The sequence below is a fragment of the Mytilus galloprovincialis genome, chromosome 7 (genome assembly GCF_965363235.1).
Source record: "Mytilus galloprovincialis chromosome 7, xbMytGall1.hap1.1, whole genome shotgun sequence".
In the NCBI taxonomy this organism is placed as follows: domain Eukaryota; kingdom Metazoa; phylum Mollusca; class Bivalvia; order Mytilida; family Mytilidae; genus Mytilus; species Mytilus galloprovincialis.
Genome location: NC_134844.1, coordinates 7,302,998 through 7,322,544, shown reverse-complemented (window position 1 = coordinate 7,322,544; position 19,547 = coordinate 7,302,998). Strand labels below are relative to the sequence as shown.

Here is a 19,547-nt window from a genome sequence, read left to right as displayed (position 1 = left end):
GTAAATCGGTTATTCGGAAAATATACACTATTGCATAGATTATATTTCTAAGATTTTCGTGAGATATAATAATGCATTGACCTTCAATTCTAATCAAATAACAGCTCTTTAAAGTACACCCATGAATAAAAAATGTTACAATCCAGGTAATACCTTACTGCGCATGCCCATAGGTAACATTGTATACCTCGGGCTACAATAGATCGACTTTCAATTTAGCTCTCTTTGAGTAAAGAAAACGATAAATGGTAAATCGGTTATTCGGAAAATATACACTATTGCATAGATTATATTTCTAAGATTTTCGTGAGATATAATAATGCATTGACCTTCAATTCTAATCAAATAACAGCTCTTTAAAGTACACCCATGAATAAAAAATGTTACAATCCAGGTAATACCTTACTGCGCATGCCCATAGGTAACATTGTATACCTCGGGCTACAATAGATCGACTTTCAATTTAGCTCTCTTTGAGTAAAGAATTTTTTTTCCAAATTATTTAAAGGTTAGTGGGATTATTATTTAGCTTGGCTAACGCCCAACTCAATGACACCCCGTTAGGGATGGTAACACCGTCTCGAGAGAGCGGTGCACTTGATTCGGAAGACCATAGGGTCATTGAAGAAAATGTAAGTTTTACCGCAGTGGCGGTAGAAACTGATAAGGCAGTCGAGTCTTTGGGCTCTTCTCACAAGACGAGGAGAAATATCTCTTCTCGTCAAGATGATGAAATGTCGTTTGTCGACGGGACAGAAGAAGATGTCAGACAGAGTTGGTCTGATCTAGATACCAAAAACCTTAAACGGAAACGGGACGACTCCGTACCTAGCAGAAAAGGTAAGATTAAACACAGGAAAGTTTTTAATCATTCTAGCAGTTCCTCTGAAAATACTAGTAGCAGTGAATCATCTTCTAGTAACTCTGAATCAGAGAGTTCAGAAGACAGTGAAGCGTTTAACCCAGAACCTTCTTTGTCTAAAGATAAAAAAGAAAAAGTACCATCTCATGTCACCAAATATATAGAGAAGTATGCTCTAAAGGGTAAAAGTAAAAAGACGAGACAAGATATGTCTTTGAATTGGCCTATTCCTTCGTCTAAAGGATTAAAGGCTGTTGAAACAGATAGATGTTTAAAGAAAAATTATTTTCGAGGTAGAAAGTGGAATGCTAGATTAGAGAGAAGTAAAATTAACACACAGCTACGCATTCTAGATGTTATGGGTCCTCTGTCCCGTTTATGGTCTGAAGCACATAGGATTAAGAAAGATAATCAAGGTATGGACCCTTCTGATGTAATTCAGTTAACACAGAGGGCTATTGTGCTAGCAGGTAATGCTCACTATGTTTATAACACTGACAGGAGAAAAGCAATGTTAGTTAAAACAATGTCAGATAGTCTAGATTTTTTAAATGAGAAGAAAGGCAAGAAAGCTTTGGCAAAATCTAAGGGTAAACTTTTTGGTAATAAATTTCTAAAGTCTTTGGCTATAGAAAACAAGGATAACAAAGAACTTAGAGAAATGTTGTTGTTTTCTAACAAGAAAAAACATGCTGGTAAACCTCATTTTAATAGAAAAAATTATCAGTTTTTTCAGCAGGGGCCCACAAACAACCTGCAGTCTGTGGGCGGCATACAAGCTCTCCATCCACAAGTTTCAGGAAAGAGACCTTGGCTGGGAAACCAGTCACAGAACAGACAGGGGAACAGTTATGGTCAGCGCCAGAACCAGACCCAGAACCAAATCCAGACTCAACCTCAGAACAACCAAGTGTTCAAGAAACCTGCAAACCGATAGAACGGATAGGTCAAGAGAAAACTTTAAGTCATATACAAAACTATTTCCAATTACCAGTGAATTGCATTATCAATCAAAATTATATTCCTGTAGGGGGAAGGGTAAGTCTTTTCCTACAGAATTGGAACTCAATTACAAAAGATCATTGGGTTCTCCAGTGCGTAAAAGGAATAAAATTAGATTTCTTAGCAACACCTTACCAAAATCAAATACCAAATCAAGCCTTTTCAATCAAGAGAATCAGGATTTGATAAACAAAGAAATAACAGGACTTTAGAACAAGAAGGCCATAACACAGTCTTTCCTGACAAAGGATTCGTTCATAAGCAACATTTTCCTGGTACCAAAGAAGAAAGGGGGTCAAAGACCTGTTATAAATATAAAAGGCCTAAATGTTTTTTTACGTTTCGAACATTTCAAAATGGAGGTAATTCATTTGTTAAAAGATCATCTTTTGAAGAAAGATTGGATGTTAAAAATAGACCTAACCGATGCATATTTGACATTGCAAATAGCAAAAGAACACAGAAAATACCTCAGATTGTTTTGGCAGGGAAAAATAATGGAATTCAGGTCCCTCCCGTTTGGGATTGCAGTAGCCCCAAGAATATTCACAAAACTGATGAAGGTTCCCATGACTTTATTGAGACGTGTAGGTTACGTCTGATAGTTTACCTAGACGATATTCTAATAATGAATCAGTCAAATTAGAAAATTTTGTCAGATCTCTCAACAGTTTTGTCAATATTTAGGGGCTTAGGTTTTCTGATCAATACAAACAAGTCCGTAATGGAACCTTCACAAACAATGGAGTTTCTGGGTTATCAGTAAACTCAAAGTTGTTGACTTTGTCTCTCCCGAAAGAGAAGGTAGAGAAAATAACGAACAGTTCAAAATTAATGCTAGAAAACAAGAAAGTGTCAGCAAGAGATTTAGCTCAGTTGATAGGTCAGTTAACAGCAACCAATCAAGCTGTCCTTCCAGGTCCTCAGCATTATCGCAGTTTACAAATATTGAAAACAAAAGCCCTGCATTTGGGGGCCATTACGATCACCAAATCCAGTTAAACGAGGAAGTTAAGAACGAGTTGCATTGGTGGGTAACCAAGCTGGGGTCTTGGAACGGGAAAGCGTTACTAAGACCAGAACCCCATTTAACCATTCAGTCGGATGCAAGTCTGTCGGGATGGGGAGCAACATGTCAACAGATAAGTATAGGTGGGCTTTGAATAGACGAGGAAAAACCCCTCCATATAAATCAACTCGAACTAAAAGCAGCAATGTTCGCAGTACAATCTTATGCCAAAAATCTACAAAACAAGCATATTCTTATACAAATGGACAACACAACAGCAATTGTATATGTAAACAAAATGGGGGAACGGTGTCAAAAAGACTAAATTCCCTAAAAAATCAGTTTTTTACCTATTTTAACCATGATAGGACGAATAACAGTTGTTAAGTCGCTTATTTTACCTAATCTTACTTTTTTGGCTTCGGTTGTTTCAATACCCCAAATGTACATAAAAGATTTTAAAAAACTTGTTTATAATTTTATATGGAATATTAAACAAGAAAAGGTAAAACGTTCAATACTTACCAAAGATTACACAAATGGAGGGCTAAAAATGACAGACATTGATTGCTTCTTAAATGCACTAAATATTTCATGGGTTAAACGATTAACGGCAAAAGAATTTGCTAATTGGAAAGTCATTCCAACATATTATTTCAATAAATTTGGTAAAAACAACCTTATATTTCATATGATGCCTGACAACATAAAATCATTACCTAATTTAAGTAATGTTCTACCCACATTTTACTTGAACATATTAAAGAGCTGGTATGAAGCATATAATACACCAACAAGTAATACACCTATCATAAATTTTAGAAATATTAGGCAGCAAATGTTGTGGGGTAATAAAAATATAAAATTTAAAGGAAAATGTTTAGTTTACCCAAATTGGATAAAAGATGGTATTATTTTCATTAATGATATAATTGACCAAAAAGGGCACATATCACAAAAACTTATATTGGAGAAACTAACCTCAAAAACCAATTGGATCTCAGAACTTTTAAAATTGAAAAATTGTATTCCAAAAGAATGGGTTAGTACATTAAAATCTGACAAATCTTTGAAAACTTCTGTAAAAACAAAATTAAACTTGTCCTTGATTGTTAACAAAAAAACAGAACTAATTGAAAACATGTCATCCAAAGATATATATATAACTATTTAAATAACAAAAATGAGGAGAGACCACTAGGGTTCTCCAAATGGAAAAACATCTTCAATCTAGAATCAATCACTCCAATAAATAATGTGCTTCAATTTACTTTTACCTATTTAATTAATAACAAATATAAAATGTTAAGATGGAAATTACTCCATTTCATCCTACCATGTAAACAATTATTACTACAATGGCACATACAAGAAACAAGTATGTGTGACTTGTGTAATGTGACTGAAGATTACGAACACTTTTTTCTCAAATGTCAATTCTTTCATGAATTTTGGAAGAAAATATATGTACTTGTAAGCAAAATCAAAATTGGGTCACATATTTTTAATTTTAAAACTTTAGTACTGGGCTATAAAATACATGATCCTATGTATAATGATATAAATCTCCTCCTTACTGTCTTATTATATTCAATTCATAAAAGCACTCATATATCAAATTATAAACAAAAAAACATAGACGCTTATACAGTTTTTAGAAATGAATTTTTAAACACATACGAAATTAACATATATATTAATGCTAAAAACAGCAAATTTTTAAATGATGTAAAAAGATACATATGATCATGAATAGCTAGATACAATATTTTTTTTATGTATAGAATTTGTGTAGCAAAAGTTGACAATATATCTGAGCACGTGGTAATATACCAAAACAGCATGCTTTGTGAAAATGTACAGAATTTTGTCTCAAAATACTTTTATACACACTTTATCACTTAATCAAATGAATTTCCAACTACAACGTCGAAACTTACCACATGTAATTTTTAACTAAAGTTTAAGTTGTTCGTGTGCATCAATAAAACATATAAATTAATCCGGACAATTGATCAACAAGCTTCAACGGTTTTCATCAATAAGGTTAAAGGTCAACGATCATAAAGTTTTAATCTTTAGAAACAAAACCGGACAAAACTGTACACTTTCCGTAATTATGAAACAATATAGTTTGTAAAATGTATGTAATAACCATGAACTGTAAAACTAACAAACTATGATCTTATATATTAATTCACTGAATAAATTCCCTGGTTATCCAGTGACTAATTCACAGGGATACTCGGCCAACTGCTGTAGGTCGAGTAATTTGTTACAACAGCAAAGAAAAGTGCAATAAAGACATTATTTATTAAAAAAAAAAAAAAAAAAAAAAAAAATCAGTTTTGGGATTGGTGTCTTCAAATGCAATCAACAATCACTGCGGACTATATACCAGGAAAAAGCAATGTTATAGCAGACTGGGAAAGCAGGCATTATGCGGATTTCAGCAATTGGCGGTTAAGTCCGATACTTTTCAAAAGTCTCATGAAACGCATAGGCCCTTGCAATGTAGATCTGTTTGCAGACAGGACAAATACTCACCTGAATCAATATTTCAGCTGGAAGCCAGATCCCCAAGCGAAAGCGGTAGATGCTTTTCTCCAATCCTGGAGAGAGATAAAGGGTTATGCTTTTCCCCCGTTCTGTCTAATAAGTACGTGTCTGGCGAAAGTTCGGGAGGAAAACAGTCAGATAATTCTGATAACTCCAGTTTGGCAATCCCAGGCTTGGTACCCTCTGTTACTTCAAATGTCAGTAGATTACCCAGTGTTTACTTCCCATGAGTCACAACACTGTATTGTCTCCCATGAAAGAGCCACAACCACTGATTCTGAACAAAACATTAAAACTAGAAGGGGTGAACGGTCTCCGGAGATCATTTAACTCAATTGGAACTTCAGAGGAAACTGAAGAATTATTTCTTGGGTCTTGGAAATCGGGAACAAGATCTTCTTACGACAGTGCCTGGAATAAGTGGTCTAGCTGGTGTAACTCACGGGAAATTGATCCCTTTTCAGCACCTTTGGCCGCTATCTTAGAGTTTTTGACTTGGGTGTATAAAGAGGGGTATCAATACAGAACTTTAAATGTTCACCGTTCGGCCATATCTTCAATCCTGCCATATATCGATGGTGTCCCAATTAGTCAATTACCTATAGTAAAACAATTAATGAAACGTGTTCGACAAAATAACCCACATTTACCAAAATACCAATTTTCATGGGATTTGGATATTGTTCTTTAATATTTATCCGCTTTACCAATAAACAAAAAACTTGATTTTTCAGTTTTAGGAAAAACATTATCAATTTTATTGGCTTTAGCAGCGCCTAAAAGGATATCTGAAATTGCAAGGTTAGACAGAAGATTCATGTCCAGAAACAAAAGTAGTATAATTTTTCATTTACCAGGTCTGTCTAAAACACAAAAAGATTGCAATAACAGATCAGTGAAATACTGCAAATTTTCAAAGAAAACATTATGTGTATTTCTTGTATACATGAATATGAATTGAGAACGGAACATATAAGGCCTGTTAGTAAACATGAACCTGATCCTTTATTAAGGTCAATTAAGAAACCTTTTAAAGGTTTATCTTCACAGACAGTTGGAAATTGAATTAAATGGGTCATGAAGGAGGCAGGAATCGACATCTCATTGTGTCAAGCACATTCTTGTCGCATGGTCTCAACTAGCAAGGCAGCGACGAGTGGCATCAATACGGATGATATTATGTCCATGGCAGATTGGTCCAATACTAGAACGTTTAATAAATTTTATTTTAGGACTATTGAAAAAGCGGGTTTTGCAGATAAAGTTTTAGAAATGGTAAGCTTGCTTTAAACGTGCATTATTATATCTCACGAAAATCTTAGAAATATAATTTCAGATTTGATATCTCACTCTAATCTTATCATATAATCAATATTTCATTTCGGGCGCTTTGCGCCCTCATAAAATCTGAAATTATGCATGCCAGATGTATTTTTTCATTTGAAAATTATAGTTATGTTAATCAATGCTGATTTCTGATACATGAACAAACACCTTGCAAACTTTTGATTAGAAACAAAATACTGAGACGCACGAATGTAGAGAACAATCAATCACACAATTTTGTAATTTGAAAGTTAAGTGTCCGAATTATTAATTGAGGAAGTCCAATGGTACTGCCATTATATTCCTTCTCCTATAGACGTTTAGGTGTTAGATTGCAATCATTGTACAAGGGAGTACTATTGCATCTTCCTAACTAACCTCGACCTTTCTCATACGTGTTGACCAAAATTAAATGTCTTAAATTTGCAGGCGAATTTTGATCTGCTAAATATAGAAAAGTTAAGCAATATTATGAGCGCGTCAATTGATCTCGTACAGATTTGAAAAAAAATCTCAGTGTAAATGACGGTGCCTTTTGTTAATTATTTAAACAGCAAAGCCATTTAAAGTTGACATGAAATTGAATAAAAGATTTTTCTATTGGAATATTAAGAACATCTAAGGACACATTTAAAATAAGAGAATGCAGATATAAAAAGAGGAAACCGAGAACAATAAGTTCGAAAAGTAAAAACAACTAAACAACAGTATTTAAATACAACATCGATGAAAAAAAACAACGTGTGAACATATAAACACAATTCCGTTTTTTAATCAAAATACTAAATTGATAAGCAATACACCATTGTTCATACACGACACACTATTCCTTATGGAACATACTACGTTGATACACAGTATACCTTTATACCAAGCAATTTAAAATAACTGTATTTCAAAAAGACTAAATTAGACGGCTTCTATCGATGAGCAAAACCTATACCGTATTTCAAGCGTCAGCAGGCCATAAATCATTATACTTAAACAAGAAGACCAAAGCCCTAATACATATATATACATGTATATGCTAAACAAATAAAACAAAAAAAAAATGACCTACAGCAACCGAAAACAACTACTAACATATAGGGTTTCTGACTTTGAAAATGCACATTCAGAAAATCCGGGCACGAAGTACAATAAAAATAAAAATAAAAATATGATTGGATTAGGAATATAGAATGAATAATTATGTGGATGATGGATATTAGAAGTGATAAAATTGGATACATGAAAATGAAAACAAAAGAGGGATGTGGGGAAAAATAACAAAAAAGAGGGATTTTGGAAAAAAACAGTAAGAAAAGTTGTCTTTGAATTTGTTGCAAAAACAAGTTAAAAATTACATGTTTTTTTCATTCAATTTGACTGTACTTTCATTTTATTTATAAATATTTGATTATATGAAGGCTTATGAAATCTACACGTGACATTGGGAGGTGAGTCTATTATTTTTTGCAAGGGTAGAGAAGATGCTTTTATCAAAACTGCCAATTTACAATGCATTGCATATTTATTTAAAATCTCTCATTCATAGTAAGCAGGAATATAGTATTCTGACGTGTGAAAGTACATTAGAAGAAAAATGATAATAATTAAGTGGTTGTCGTTTGTTTATGTGTTACGTATATGTTTTTTGTTCGTGTTTTGTTTTGGTACATAAATAAGGTTGTTAGTTTTACATTGTCATTTCATAAATATGATTGTTAATGTCTGTGTCATTTTGGTCTCTTGTGGAGAATTGTCTCGTTGGCATTCATATCACATCTTTTTCTTTTATAAAAATCGAGCATGTGAGTTTCGGTTTTTGCTATTGTGGATATTGTTTGTCGGATTTGTGATCTATCTGTGTAATATTTACTTGACTATTTGATCTCGAATTTCGACTTTCTTTTCGGTGTTGTCCTTTCGATTTTGGTCCTTGATTTTCGTCTGGAATATATGTTAAATGTTTTAACCTAAGATAAAATGTTTTAATGAAAGAAAGGTGAGGGAGACAAAAGGGTCATTCGAACTAACAAGTCGAAAATAAACTCACAACGCCATAGCTAAAACAAGAAGACAAACTGCAGACAACCACCAGTACACAAAACACAACATAGAAAACCAAAGACTGAGCAAAACGAACCCCATTAAATAATGGGGAATATACCTAGTGCTGCAAACGGGTAAGTATAAGCAGATCTTATACCACACGTGACAGCCGTCATGTTGATATTGTTAGTACAAACCCAATGACAAGTCTCATTCGGTGGGTCACATTCGGAAAGAAAGGGGCGAGATGTCAGTTACGATGTATGAAATGAATATTTGGATACGGTCATACAAATATTTGGAAGTCATACCCTGAATCGTTTAAACCATGTGATTGTCTCACCTTTGACATCAAGGTGTAATATGCTGCTCCTTACAGTTACGGTTTCCAAATTTGTTTCACATGTATAATTTCCTTTATTCACACGTGTTATTTTATTGATTTGCAGCGATAGCTGATTAACTCCTTTAAGTTGTTTTCCATTTTGTCGCCAGGTTACAGTAGTTCCACCAGAAACTACACATTTTAGTGTAAATGATTCATTTGCTTTTTTTTCTAATTCATGGTAACCTTTGTATCCGCTAATTGCAGCATCTGTAATTGATATGTAAAGTTCAGTTTTAAATAAAGTATACGCAAGTATGGTAAAGAACCACATATTGGACCCCGGTCAGAAAGAACATACAAAAGAAGGAAATACACGTTTAAACAACATTTTTACGCATATCTGTTACCATGTTTGTAAGTAACATATTTGAGTACTAGGGTATTAAATTAAAGCTTAAGGATTTGGGATCAATGTATTAACTGTTTGAGAAATTTCCCCTGAATAATAAAACAAATATGTAAAATAATAAATATGAAAAATATGCATAAAAAAAGATAGAACACTCATTAACGCTATTTTGTGTATTTTTCCTTTGATCTGTTTTTTTGATATTTTTTCATATCATGTTACTCGCTTGAGATGGACAGTTATCGCTAGAAACTAAGGAGGCACGTGGCGTTGCTAATAAAATTGACAACGTCGTCATAGGTAAAATAGCGATTAACAGATCATCATTGGTCATGTCAACTCGATTGCTTTTCTTGCTTTCGCCGTACCGGTTCAAGCGAAAAAAAGCAATCGAGTTAAAATGATCAACGATAATCTTTAATTAACGATAATTCTTGCAAGTCTTCCTGCATGTTCAAACAGAGAACATATAACAGTCAAAACTATATCTTATCTTATTGACAAAGTTAATGCTAAGTATAATTCATTTGCATATTAGATAAAAATAATTGATAGTCTACCACTACAAATTCAATTATTTGTCTAGGAAATGAGGTTTAAATGATATCATTCGTGTCATAAGGTAACTATCGTCGTCAGAATATCGACCATTTCAAACTGAGTTAAAAAAAAAAGAATTAAGAGAAACCGGCAATATTTTTTTCCACAGTTGCCCATTATATCCTTGGTATGCTGAGAATAATTTTGACCGAAATGATCTCGGAACTCCATATATAGAGTTATATTGAGACTATGACGAGACATTATTTGTAAGAGAGATAAATGCAAAGACAATCTATATTTTCTTTAATCAAAACATATGTTCTTTATTTCTAAAAACATTTCGATGCGAACATTAACTTGCTTAAGTATGTATTTTGAAAAGTGCTATTACCACAGTTATTATCTAACAGTGACAACATCATGGGAAACATAGGGGAGAAAATGAAAATCGTAAAAAGAACGACAACAGCATATACAACACAACAATGAAATATAAGTAGCAACTGGAAACCAAAACAAAAAACGTGGTTTGATTTCAGATGCATTCTTTATTTAGATGTTTCATCGCATGATTGTGTTATTAATTACTTTACTGATGCTGGTTTAATAACAATGCGACCGAACAGTGATGATAGCCACGCATATCAAATTACATTAAAAAAATGCTGTAACAGGTCCTAGATTAACTCTTTTTTATTTATTTTTTAGCATGAAGTGGTGATTACTTTGATAAGTTGAATAAATGTTATATAACGCATAAAGAAAGAATGACTATTTGCAATATGTTGATTGATTGATTGTTGGTTGCTTAACGTCCAGTGGCAAATATTTCATGCATATTCAGGACGAGAACAAGTTCACAATAAATACAATAGGAAGGTCTTGTCACAATTGAGGCCATCTGGGATGATGGTCGGGGAAATTTGGACTGCAATATGTAAATTCAGCGATGTGATATTGAAAGAAATAAGAACTGTGTTGTTCGTCCCGAAATTCTGATTTGAATAATCGGCTAGCTAATGTACAAACATTAATCAATCACCTCACATATACTCAACGATAACACCAAGGAAATACTTACAAACCACTTTCAGTCTCGTAAAACTTGAATAGTGTCCATATGCATTTTGGACATAGAGTGTATAATTTCCTGCATCCTTCAGTTCGACATTTCTGATTGTGAGGTATGGGTTACGTAGTTCACCAATTGTTTTACGATAACTTGTATGTATATAGTTTCTCTCCTGTTTCCATTGTATTGTAGAACCTAAAGGAGCATGCCTCACTATTACACCAATTGTTACGTTATCTCCTACTCTAAGGACATAGCATTCCTGTTTGATATCAACTACTGGGGGATCTGTAAAAAAGAAATATTTGAATTATAAACTAATTCATAAACATAATATCATCTGAATCTCGATGATTGAAACACAGTTAAAATTTGATTCTTGCATACGCATAACTGAAGGAAAAGAAGAAAACACGTTTGTTAGTTTTAAGTATGGATTGATATTTGCATATTGGTTTCCGGGGTCAATATCTCTACTATACCTCACAGTGAGTTATGCAAATATCAAAAAGCTGTGTGTGCAGTTATATTATGAATTCTACTTTTAACAAGTAACTGGGTCCGTTTATATTTGATAAAATTGAGAATGGAAATGAGGAATGTGTCAAAGAGACAACAATCCGACCATAGAGAAGACAACAGCAGAAGGTCACCAACAGGTCTTCAATGCAGCGAGAAATTCCCGCGACAGGAGGCGTCCTTCAGCTGGCCCCTAAACAAATATATATACTAGTTCAGTGATAATGAACGCCATACTTAACTCCAAATTTTACACAAGAAACTAAAATTAAAAATGATACAAGACTAACAAAGGCCAGAGGATCTTGACTTGGGACAGGCGCAAAAATGCGGCGGGGTTAAACATGTTTATGAGATCTCAATCCTGCCCCTATACCTCTAGCCAATGCAAAAAAGTAAACGCATAACAATACGCACATTTAAATTCAGTTCAAGAGAAGTCCGAGTCCGATGTCAAAAGATGTAACAAAAGAAAATAAATAAAATGACAATAATACATAAATAACAACAGACTACTAGCAGTTATCTGACATGCCAGCTCCAGACCTCAATTAAACTGATTGACAGGTTATGTCTTCATCATATGAATATCAGGCACAATCCTTCCCGTAATGGGTTTGGTATCATACCATCATAACATATATAAGAAGAACATAATCCGTGTCATGCCAACATCTGTTTTGTTTTTCAATAAATGTGTTAAGTTCCGATGCAAATATAAAAAAGAAGATGTGGTATGATTGCCAATGAGACAACTATCCACAAAAGACCAAAATGACACAGACATCAACTACTATAGGTCACCGTACGGCCTTCAACAATGAGAGCCAAAATATCATCCAAATATTTAAAAGCATTATTATATTTGTGTATATCAGATGCTGTTTCGATGGGTCCTTGCTGATTTTTGTCATAAATTGTAACTCATAGCAATACAAAAACAGGTCCGCAATAAGTTGTGCACAGTAAGTCCCCAATGGAATTCCGATAACCTTGCGATATACGGCATCTCCAAAGCGAACAAAAATGGTATCTAGTAAAAAATTAAGGGCAGATATAGTATCAAAGCATGTCCAATTGACATAGTTTTTTGTGTATTGTTACTAAAAAATGACCTAAAAGAGTTTCAACATATATATTCACATTTTGACTTTTTAAATGCCCATTTAATTAGGTGTGTGATTTTTTTCTTAATGAGAATGTGAGGCAATGTGGTATAAAGGGTAGAAAAATCAAAACTTTGAACAGATTCAAAATCACAAATATAAGCATGCAATTTATCAAGTACTTCCAACGAGTTTTTGACACTACAAAAGTAATTAATTCCACTATTTTCGAAGGCCTTTTTTGAACAATTTATTATCAGGTTTTTGATTGTACCAAGAGTACTGGTAAGAAGAATAGATAATTTACTAGTGGAACAATGGATTGAAGACGAAATAAATCTATATTTGTAAGGTGTTTTGTGTAGCTTCGGAAGCCAATACATAGTTGGGACTTTCATTGTTTTTGGTTCTGCTTGTAAAGCGGTAGCTAAAAGTTTATGTTTGTTACAGATGTCGTTTTCTGAAAATGGAGTCAGTTAGAATGTTGGTGAATTGGTGATTTCTTTTTGTAGAACCTCAATGTAAAATTTACGTCAAACAATTATAATATTGTTTGCAGCTTTATCGGCCGGGATAAAAACAAATTCCTTGGCTAGTTCTTTTAGTTTATGTTTGATACGCGAAATAGTTATATTGTGGTTATTGTTAAGAGTAAAATGTTCTTTAAAATGTTGAATACGTATATCAACTATGTTCATTACTGAAAAGATTTTTTGTCAGCTTTTTCCCGTTTTATTCATTTCAAACAGTAAGTACTGAGGGAGTCGTGGATAATAGTACGACACTCATTCCAATGAACAATTGACGGGGGACGGTATTTAGGTCCTTTACTGAGGAATGATTTTAACTTTCGGTCTTGAACGATGTTAAGATCTCCTGTTATACCATGGGAAATGGGTCGATAAATGTATTTGGAATTACTGCAATTACATGAAGTAGGTGTATTTTTACTGATATTAACACCTTTACACACTTGGCTATAATTAAACACAAATTTCCGGGTAGATTTCTTGTAAATATAACAAATAAGAGGGAGCTCAGTATTATCAAAATATTTGTTCTTTAACAGAATGGTCGTTAAAAATACCGGCAATATTTACAAAATCAAAACCATTATTGACATACTTTATTTTAATAAAATGTTTTTTATGATCTTCAGGGCGGTCAATTTTGGGAAACAGTTTAGAGTAACAATATGCCATTATAATTTGAACGAGTTTATTTGATATTCGGTATGTTTTCTTTTTCAAGTTGGTTTCTCAGTGTTTTCGTGTATATAATGGTTAATGCATTATTGTTCGTTTGAAAGTGTGGTTCCTCAATGTTTTATTTTGATATTGTTTCTCTAAATATTTTCGTTTTTATAATGGTTTACTTTTCAATCGTCTTAATATTTCGTTTCTCAATAGCTTCGTTTTCATTTCGTTTTTTTAGGCTTCTCCAAATGTTTGTGTTTTTCGGTTTTGATTATACCTACGAACAAGAACTAAGAATACTGAGACTCTAAATACCACATTAAGATTACATTCTCCTTAAGCCTCTTCATGGTTTGCACTTATGCATATCAATTACTTCATAACAATGTGTTTATATTGTATGTGTACCACTGAAGATAACTGTGAACTTGGACTGCAGAAGTCAACTATTGATTTCATATTTAAAAAAAAACAATATATATATTCTTGCTAACAATGACAAGACATGTGTATTGCACATTATAAAAAAAGATACGGCAATGAGCACTATGCCTATCCCACTCATATAAAATTATACAATAAAAATTAGACCTTTTTAATGAACATTTTCCTATTTTTTTTTGGAAAAATACATCACCGAAACACTGTGATACTGTTAAACATATTTGTGTACATATGATTGGTATTCTTTTATGGTTCGTATTCATGCGTTGCTTTCAAATATGCCACTATGACAGTTCCTGGTCTAAATCCAGAAAAACGCGTCGGACGCATAAAATGTACAACGTTTTATTTTGATTTTATTTAACCGACCGTGGTTGTCTACTAGTACCAGGTATATATAAATGCTTGCGCTGTTTCTGTGTTTTTTACAATTACATTGTCGCGCGATATTGGCAGTATTTGTCAAATGTAAGTCAGAATTTGTTCATACACATCGGCTGTTTCGTTTATAATGCGCAGATGTTGATAAACATGAATATTTGGAACTGTGTTTAATGTCGTCTTGATCTTGCTGTGAATCATCTGGTCATATGGCAAAATCATATACCGGTACTTTATTCATATGACTTGCATCACGTTACTTTGACCAATTTTATTAAACTATTTCCCTTAGTTTGAAATTGAAAACATAAATTATATCACATTTGCGAATAATGCTGTCCTTTTCCGTCATGGATTAAAACACACTATTTAGGATCACCACCGTATAAACCATGGATATTTGTAAAAATAGATTATGTTTCACTTTGCCTATCAGTTACCAGCGTTGCTTCTAAAAACGAAAACGAGGTATTTTTGTCAGTTTTGCGTAATTCTCTACCTGATTAGAATTTGTTAATGTATTTACTTGCTGGTTTATTATCCAAACATTTCTTTCACGCAACCTAATTTTTCAAAATGTATAATAGATTTTCGGTTAGGCTGATTTAATATCATCGTCATCATATTTAAAATAATTGCTTTTCAAATCAAAAGCCAGAAAAAAAACAAGTTGTTGGTGACCAGTTAGCAGTCTTAGGTTCAGGTAAAGCTTTCTTTTTTGTAAAGAAAACAACTTGCTTTTTACATTTAGTAAATTTTTATCTAATATATTAATTTGATGAATTCATAGGTTGGTCTTACAAAGTATCATTACTGACTAGATAAATGGCAGAGTTTACATGAGTGAAAAGGAAAACAAATGAATTATCAATTCTACGAAAATAACGAGGTATAATATGTTAATCGGACAACAGATCAAAAGTATTTCTTTGAATATAAATTGTGTTGATTAGAAAAAAACACCATTCAAGGTCCCTTTATTTCCACCAAAATATAGTGTAACCAACAATGTACAAGTTCTGGGTCGAATCTGATACCGATACCGATACCAATAGTATATATCACATGTTGGTTCAGGTTGTAGAAAGAAAAACCGCGACGAGTTCAAACATAAAGATATTAAAAACATAGAACATTGTACTAACCATACGAACACTAAATACTAAAAATCCAGACTAAAAATAATTCTCAGTTACCTTAATTCAGTCTATGATACTCGATGTCGAAGTTGTGTTCTAATGTAATAGAATTTTCATTATTCGTCCCCGAGGGTATCACTAGCCCAGTAGTCAACACTTCGGTTTTGACATAAATATCAATAATTTTCTGTTTACAAAACTTTGAATTTTTCGGAAAACTAAGGATTTTCTTATCCCAGGCATCGATTACCTTAGCCGTATTTGGCACAAATTTTTGGAATTTTGGATCCTCAATGCTCTTCAACTTTGTACTCATTTGGCTTTATTAATAGTTTGATATGAGCGTCACTGATGAGTCTTATGTAGACGAAACGCGCGTCTGGCGTACTAAATTATAATCCTGGTACCTTTGATAACTATTTAAGTAACTTACATCCTGTGATTAATTGCATAGCTGCGTAGTTATTGCCATTTGTGTTTCCTCCATAGCACCTGTATTCAGCAGAATCATTTAAGGTTACATTTAATATTTTAAGACTAGGCTTCTGAAATGTACCTCCATGATATCTATGAAGATTTAAATCTGAAATATTCGTCTGGCGTTCATCGTTTAATTTAGTCCACCACACATGCCTGGTCTGTGGTCTAGTCTGATCAACAATACACGCCAGAACAATATCAGACCCAATAGCAGCAAGCATTTTGGTGTTCGGAGTGGACAGCTGTGGTAATTTCATATCTAAAAAGAACAAAGGTTCACGGCAAGTATATATATATAATATATATATATATATATATATATATATAAGAGATATAATAAAATATTTTACAACAACGGGAAACAAACGACAACGACCTTGCACTAATGATATTTTTTTTAGATTTCCTATATTTTTTTTATCTGTAAGTCTCGTTGTAATGATTTTTCATTACAACATATATGGTAGTCTTGAATATGGCCTATTTGTTTTGAAGCAAAAATTGTCTTAGGATGTTAAAAATTAGGTATTTGTTTGGTCATTTATAACCTTTAAAGTTTAAGCATGAATTATGTCGTCAATGACAATAGGCATTTGTGATTTCTTAAATAATATGTGACATACTTGTCAATTTTTATAACATTCTTAAGCGTACAAAATCGTTTGAAATAATGATCGGTGTGAGCCAAGACTCTGTGTTGTAGGCCGTATTCGTACTATGGCCTTGAAGTCATAACACGTTCAAGTCATTTTGTTTCACTCATATAATATGGCAAAATCAAGGCTACCTTATTCATATGATTTGTACCCCGTGACTTTGTCCCTTTTGATAAAGTTACTTCCGTTTGTTTAGGATTGAAAATATAAGTTATATTAAATTTTTGGATAATCCAGTCCCTTTTCGACATGGATCTAAAACTAATATGCCAATAAAAACTTCCTTTGGCGGATATTTACGAAAATATTATGCTAATTAGCAAAGTACCCTAAAGTTTAATAAGTGCTCCAAAATCAACCAATCAAAACACTTGTTTTTATGTTTCGAGCTTGATTTGTTTTTGTACTGGGCGAAGCTTTATGACTTCAACTCCTGGTCTATAGTGGTTTACGTTTTACTTATTTATTGTCATTAGGATGGAAATAATCAAAACAAACAAAGATGAAAAACAAAGTGGTTTCGTGTTCCTTCAAGATCTTGAAACTGATTGTAATTGCTCATTGGAATTGTGTGGATCCTTTTAGTTTTCATTTGGATAATATCGTCATCTTAGATTTTATAAAAGTCGGTTATAAAAGGACCCACCTTACAAAGAGAAATCAGTTCAAACGCTAAAACTTCATTTAAAGCAACATCCTTTCCAAAAATAAATAAAACAGACAAGAACCAGCTACAACTACTAAACTGCAGGTTCTTGACTTCGGACAGTTTAATACATTATCTGGTGGGTTAAACATGTTCGCAAAGCTAGAATTATATTGCCGATCAGAAGACCAACTCGCTAAATCTCGATCAAGACAGATTAAGCGATTGGAAGACTGATTTGACTCAATCGACAATAATGTTCGGAATGGTCGACCTTTGTCGTCATTAAGCTGACTTTCTACCCGAGAGATTTTTACGCGTCACAAATATTTGAATAAGACCAATAAACAAGTAACTCGAGAAGAGATCGTGAATTAGTCGGGAAGCGGTTAACTGATCGGATAAGGATCGTGTAAGGATCGAGTTTGGTCGGAATACAAATATTTTACCGATCAGTACTCGATCATCTCGACCTTTTTTCGACTTGTATCCAATTATTTTCCGATCAAGCCAACCTGTTCGATATGTGGTTCAGATAAACTCGACAAATGCCCGATCACTTCATGATCATTGCGACTTCTATAGTGTTCTTATCCAAGACCAACTCGACCAATACCCGAGCTCTACGCGACCACATTCGACCACTCTTTGATCTATACTCGATCATACACGAGTACACATGACTGCTTCACAATTTTATTAAAGGGTAACTTCTTCCGCAAGAAAAGTTACTATTTGTATTTATTTTCTAACTCCAAACAATTCCTCAATACACATTCGTGTCTGTACATTTACAAGGAGGTTTAAAATGTAAAATGTTTTGACAAAGGTACAACAGATACTAAAAGGAACAAACAAACTCAGAGGTTTAAAACCACCAGACACATTCATAGCAAAAAACAAATCGACGAGAAGACAACAGCAGTCAACAAAACACAACATAGAAAACTGCATTTTTGGCCCTAGCATATTTTTCACATAATTGAATATATATAATAAATATAATTGTGCGGTTAAAATCATTATAAGACAGCCGATTACTATTTTAGCCTTCCAAATATGTTTTTAAGAACATCAAGACTACATTTTATCTGTTTTAATAGGCTGTTTTTGTTTGAATGTCCTTATTTGTCGTAAGTCTAGAAATTTGTGCAGTATAAACTAAGAATATGTGGTATAATTGCCAATGAGTCAACTATCCACAGGACACCAAATGACACAGGAATTAACAACTGCCGTATTATTGAATGTTTACAATAACTTTTTCAAACAATATTTTGACGCAATTTCGCACAAAAATGAGACGAGAGACAAACAATTTTTATTTGAATTCATAAAAGGTATAATAGTGTAAACAGTTTCAGAAAAGTATCAGTCCATGGGATATAAATTGTATTTAAGCCAAATTTTGGGGAAATATGTCACACATTCACCCCTTTTTTGTTATTTCTGTTATAGCAAATGCAAGCAGGTTGTTGCCATGGATACACCAACAATATATATATATCTAACCATTCAACGTCTTGATATCAAATCTGCGGGAAAAAATTCTTACATACACATGCTCATTTGTGACACAAACAGTAGACTTGATTTGTGAGAAAGCAAGTTGAAGGGAATGGTAAAATTATTGTATATTGCTATCTATCATTGAATACTTATCTAGTATCAAATCTCATTTTGCGGTGTCATTTTCAAGTAAAAGAAATATAAGTAAAACTCCAATAACATATCAGCGTCGACGTTTTTGTAATCATTAGGGTCCTCATTGTTGCGCCCCTGCAAGTCTCTTATACTTTAATTTTGCCATTTGATTAGTGACTTTATGTTTTGAAT

General features: G+C 33.1%; 1 protein-coding gene across 1 annotated transcript in view; it reads right to left on the bottom strand.

The window, feature by feature from the left end:
• Positions 1 to 19,547, bottom strand: part of LOC143082228 (cell adhesion molecule DSCAML1-like) — a 67,462-nt gene that overhangs the window by 26,355 nt on the left and 21,560 nt on the right. Inside the window, exons 4-6 of the mRNA XM_076257812.1 lie at positions 16,363 to 16,668; positions 11,154 to 11,432; positions 9,136 to 9,387 (exon numbers count right to left, since the gene is read on the bottom strand). Of these exons, the coding sequence (XP_076113927.1) occupies positions 9,136 to 9,387; positions 11,154 to 11,432; positions 16,363 to 16,668 (837 nt within the window). The remainder of the gene's footprint in view (positions 1 to 9,135; positions 9,388 to 11,153; positions 11,433 to 16,362; positions 16,669 to 19,547) is intronic.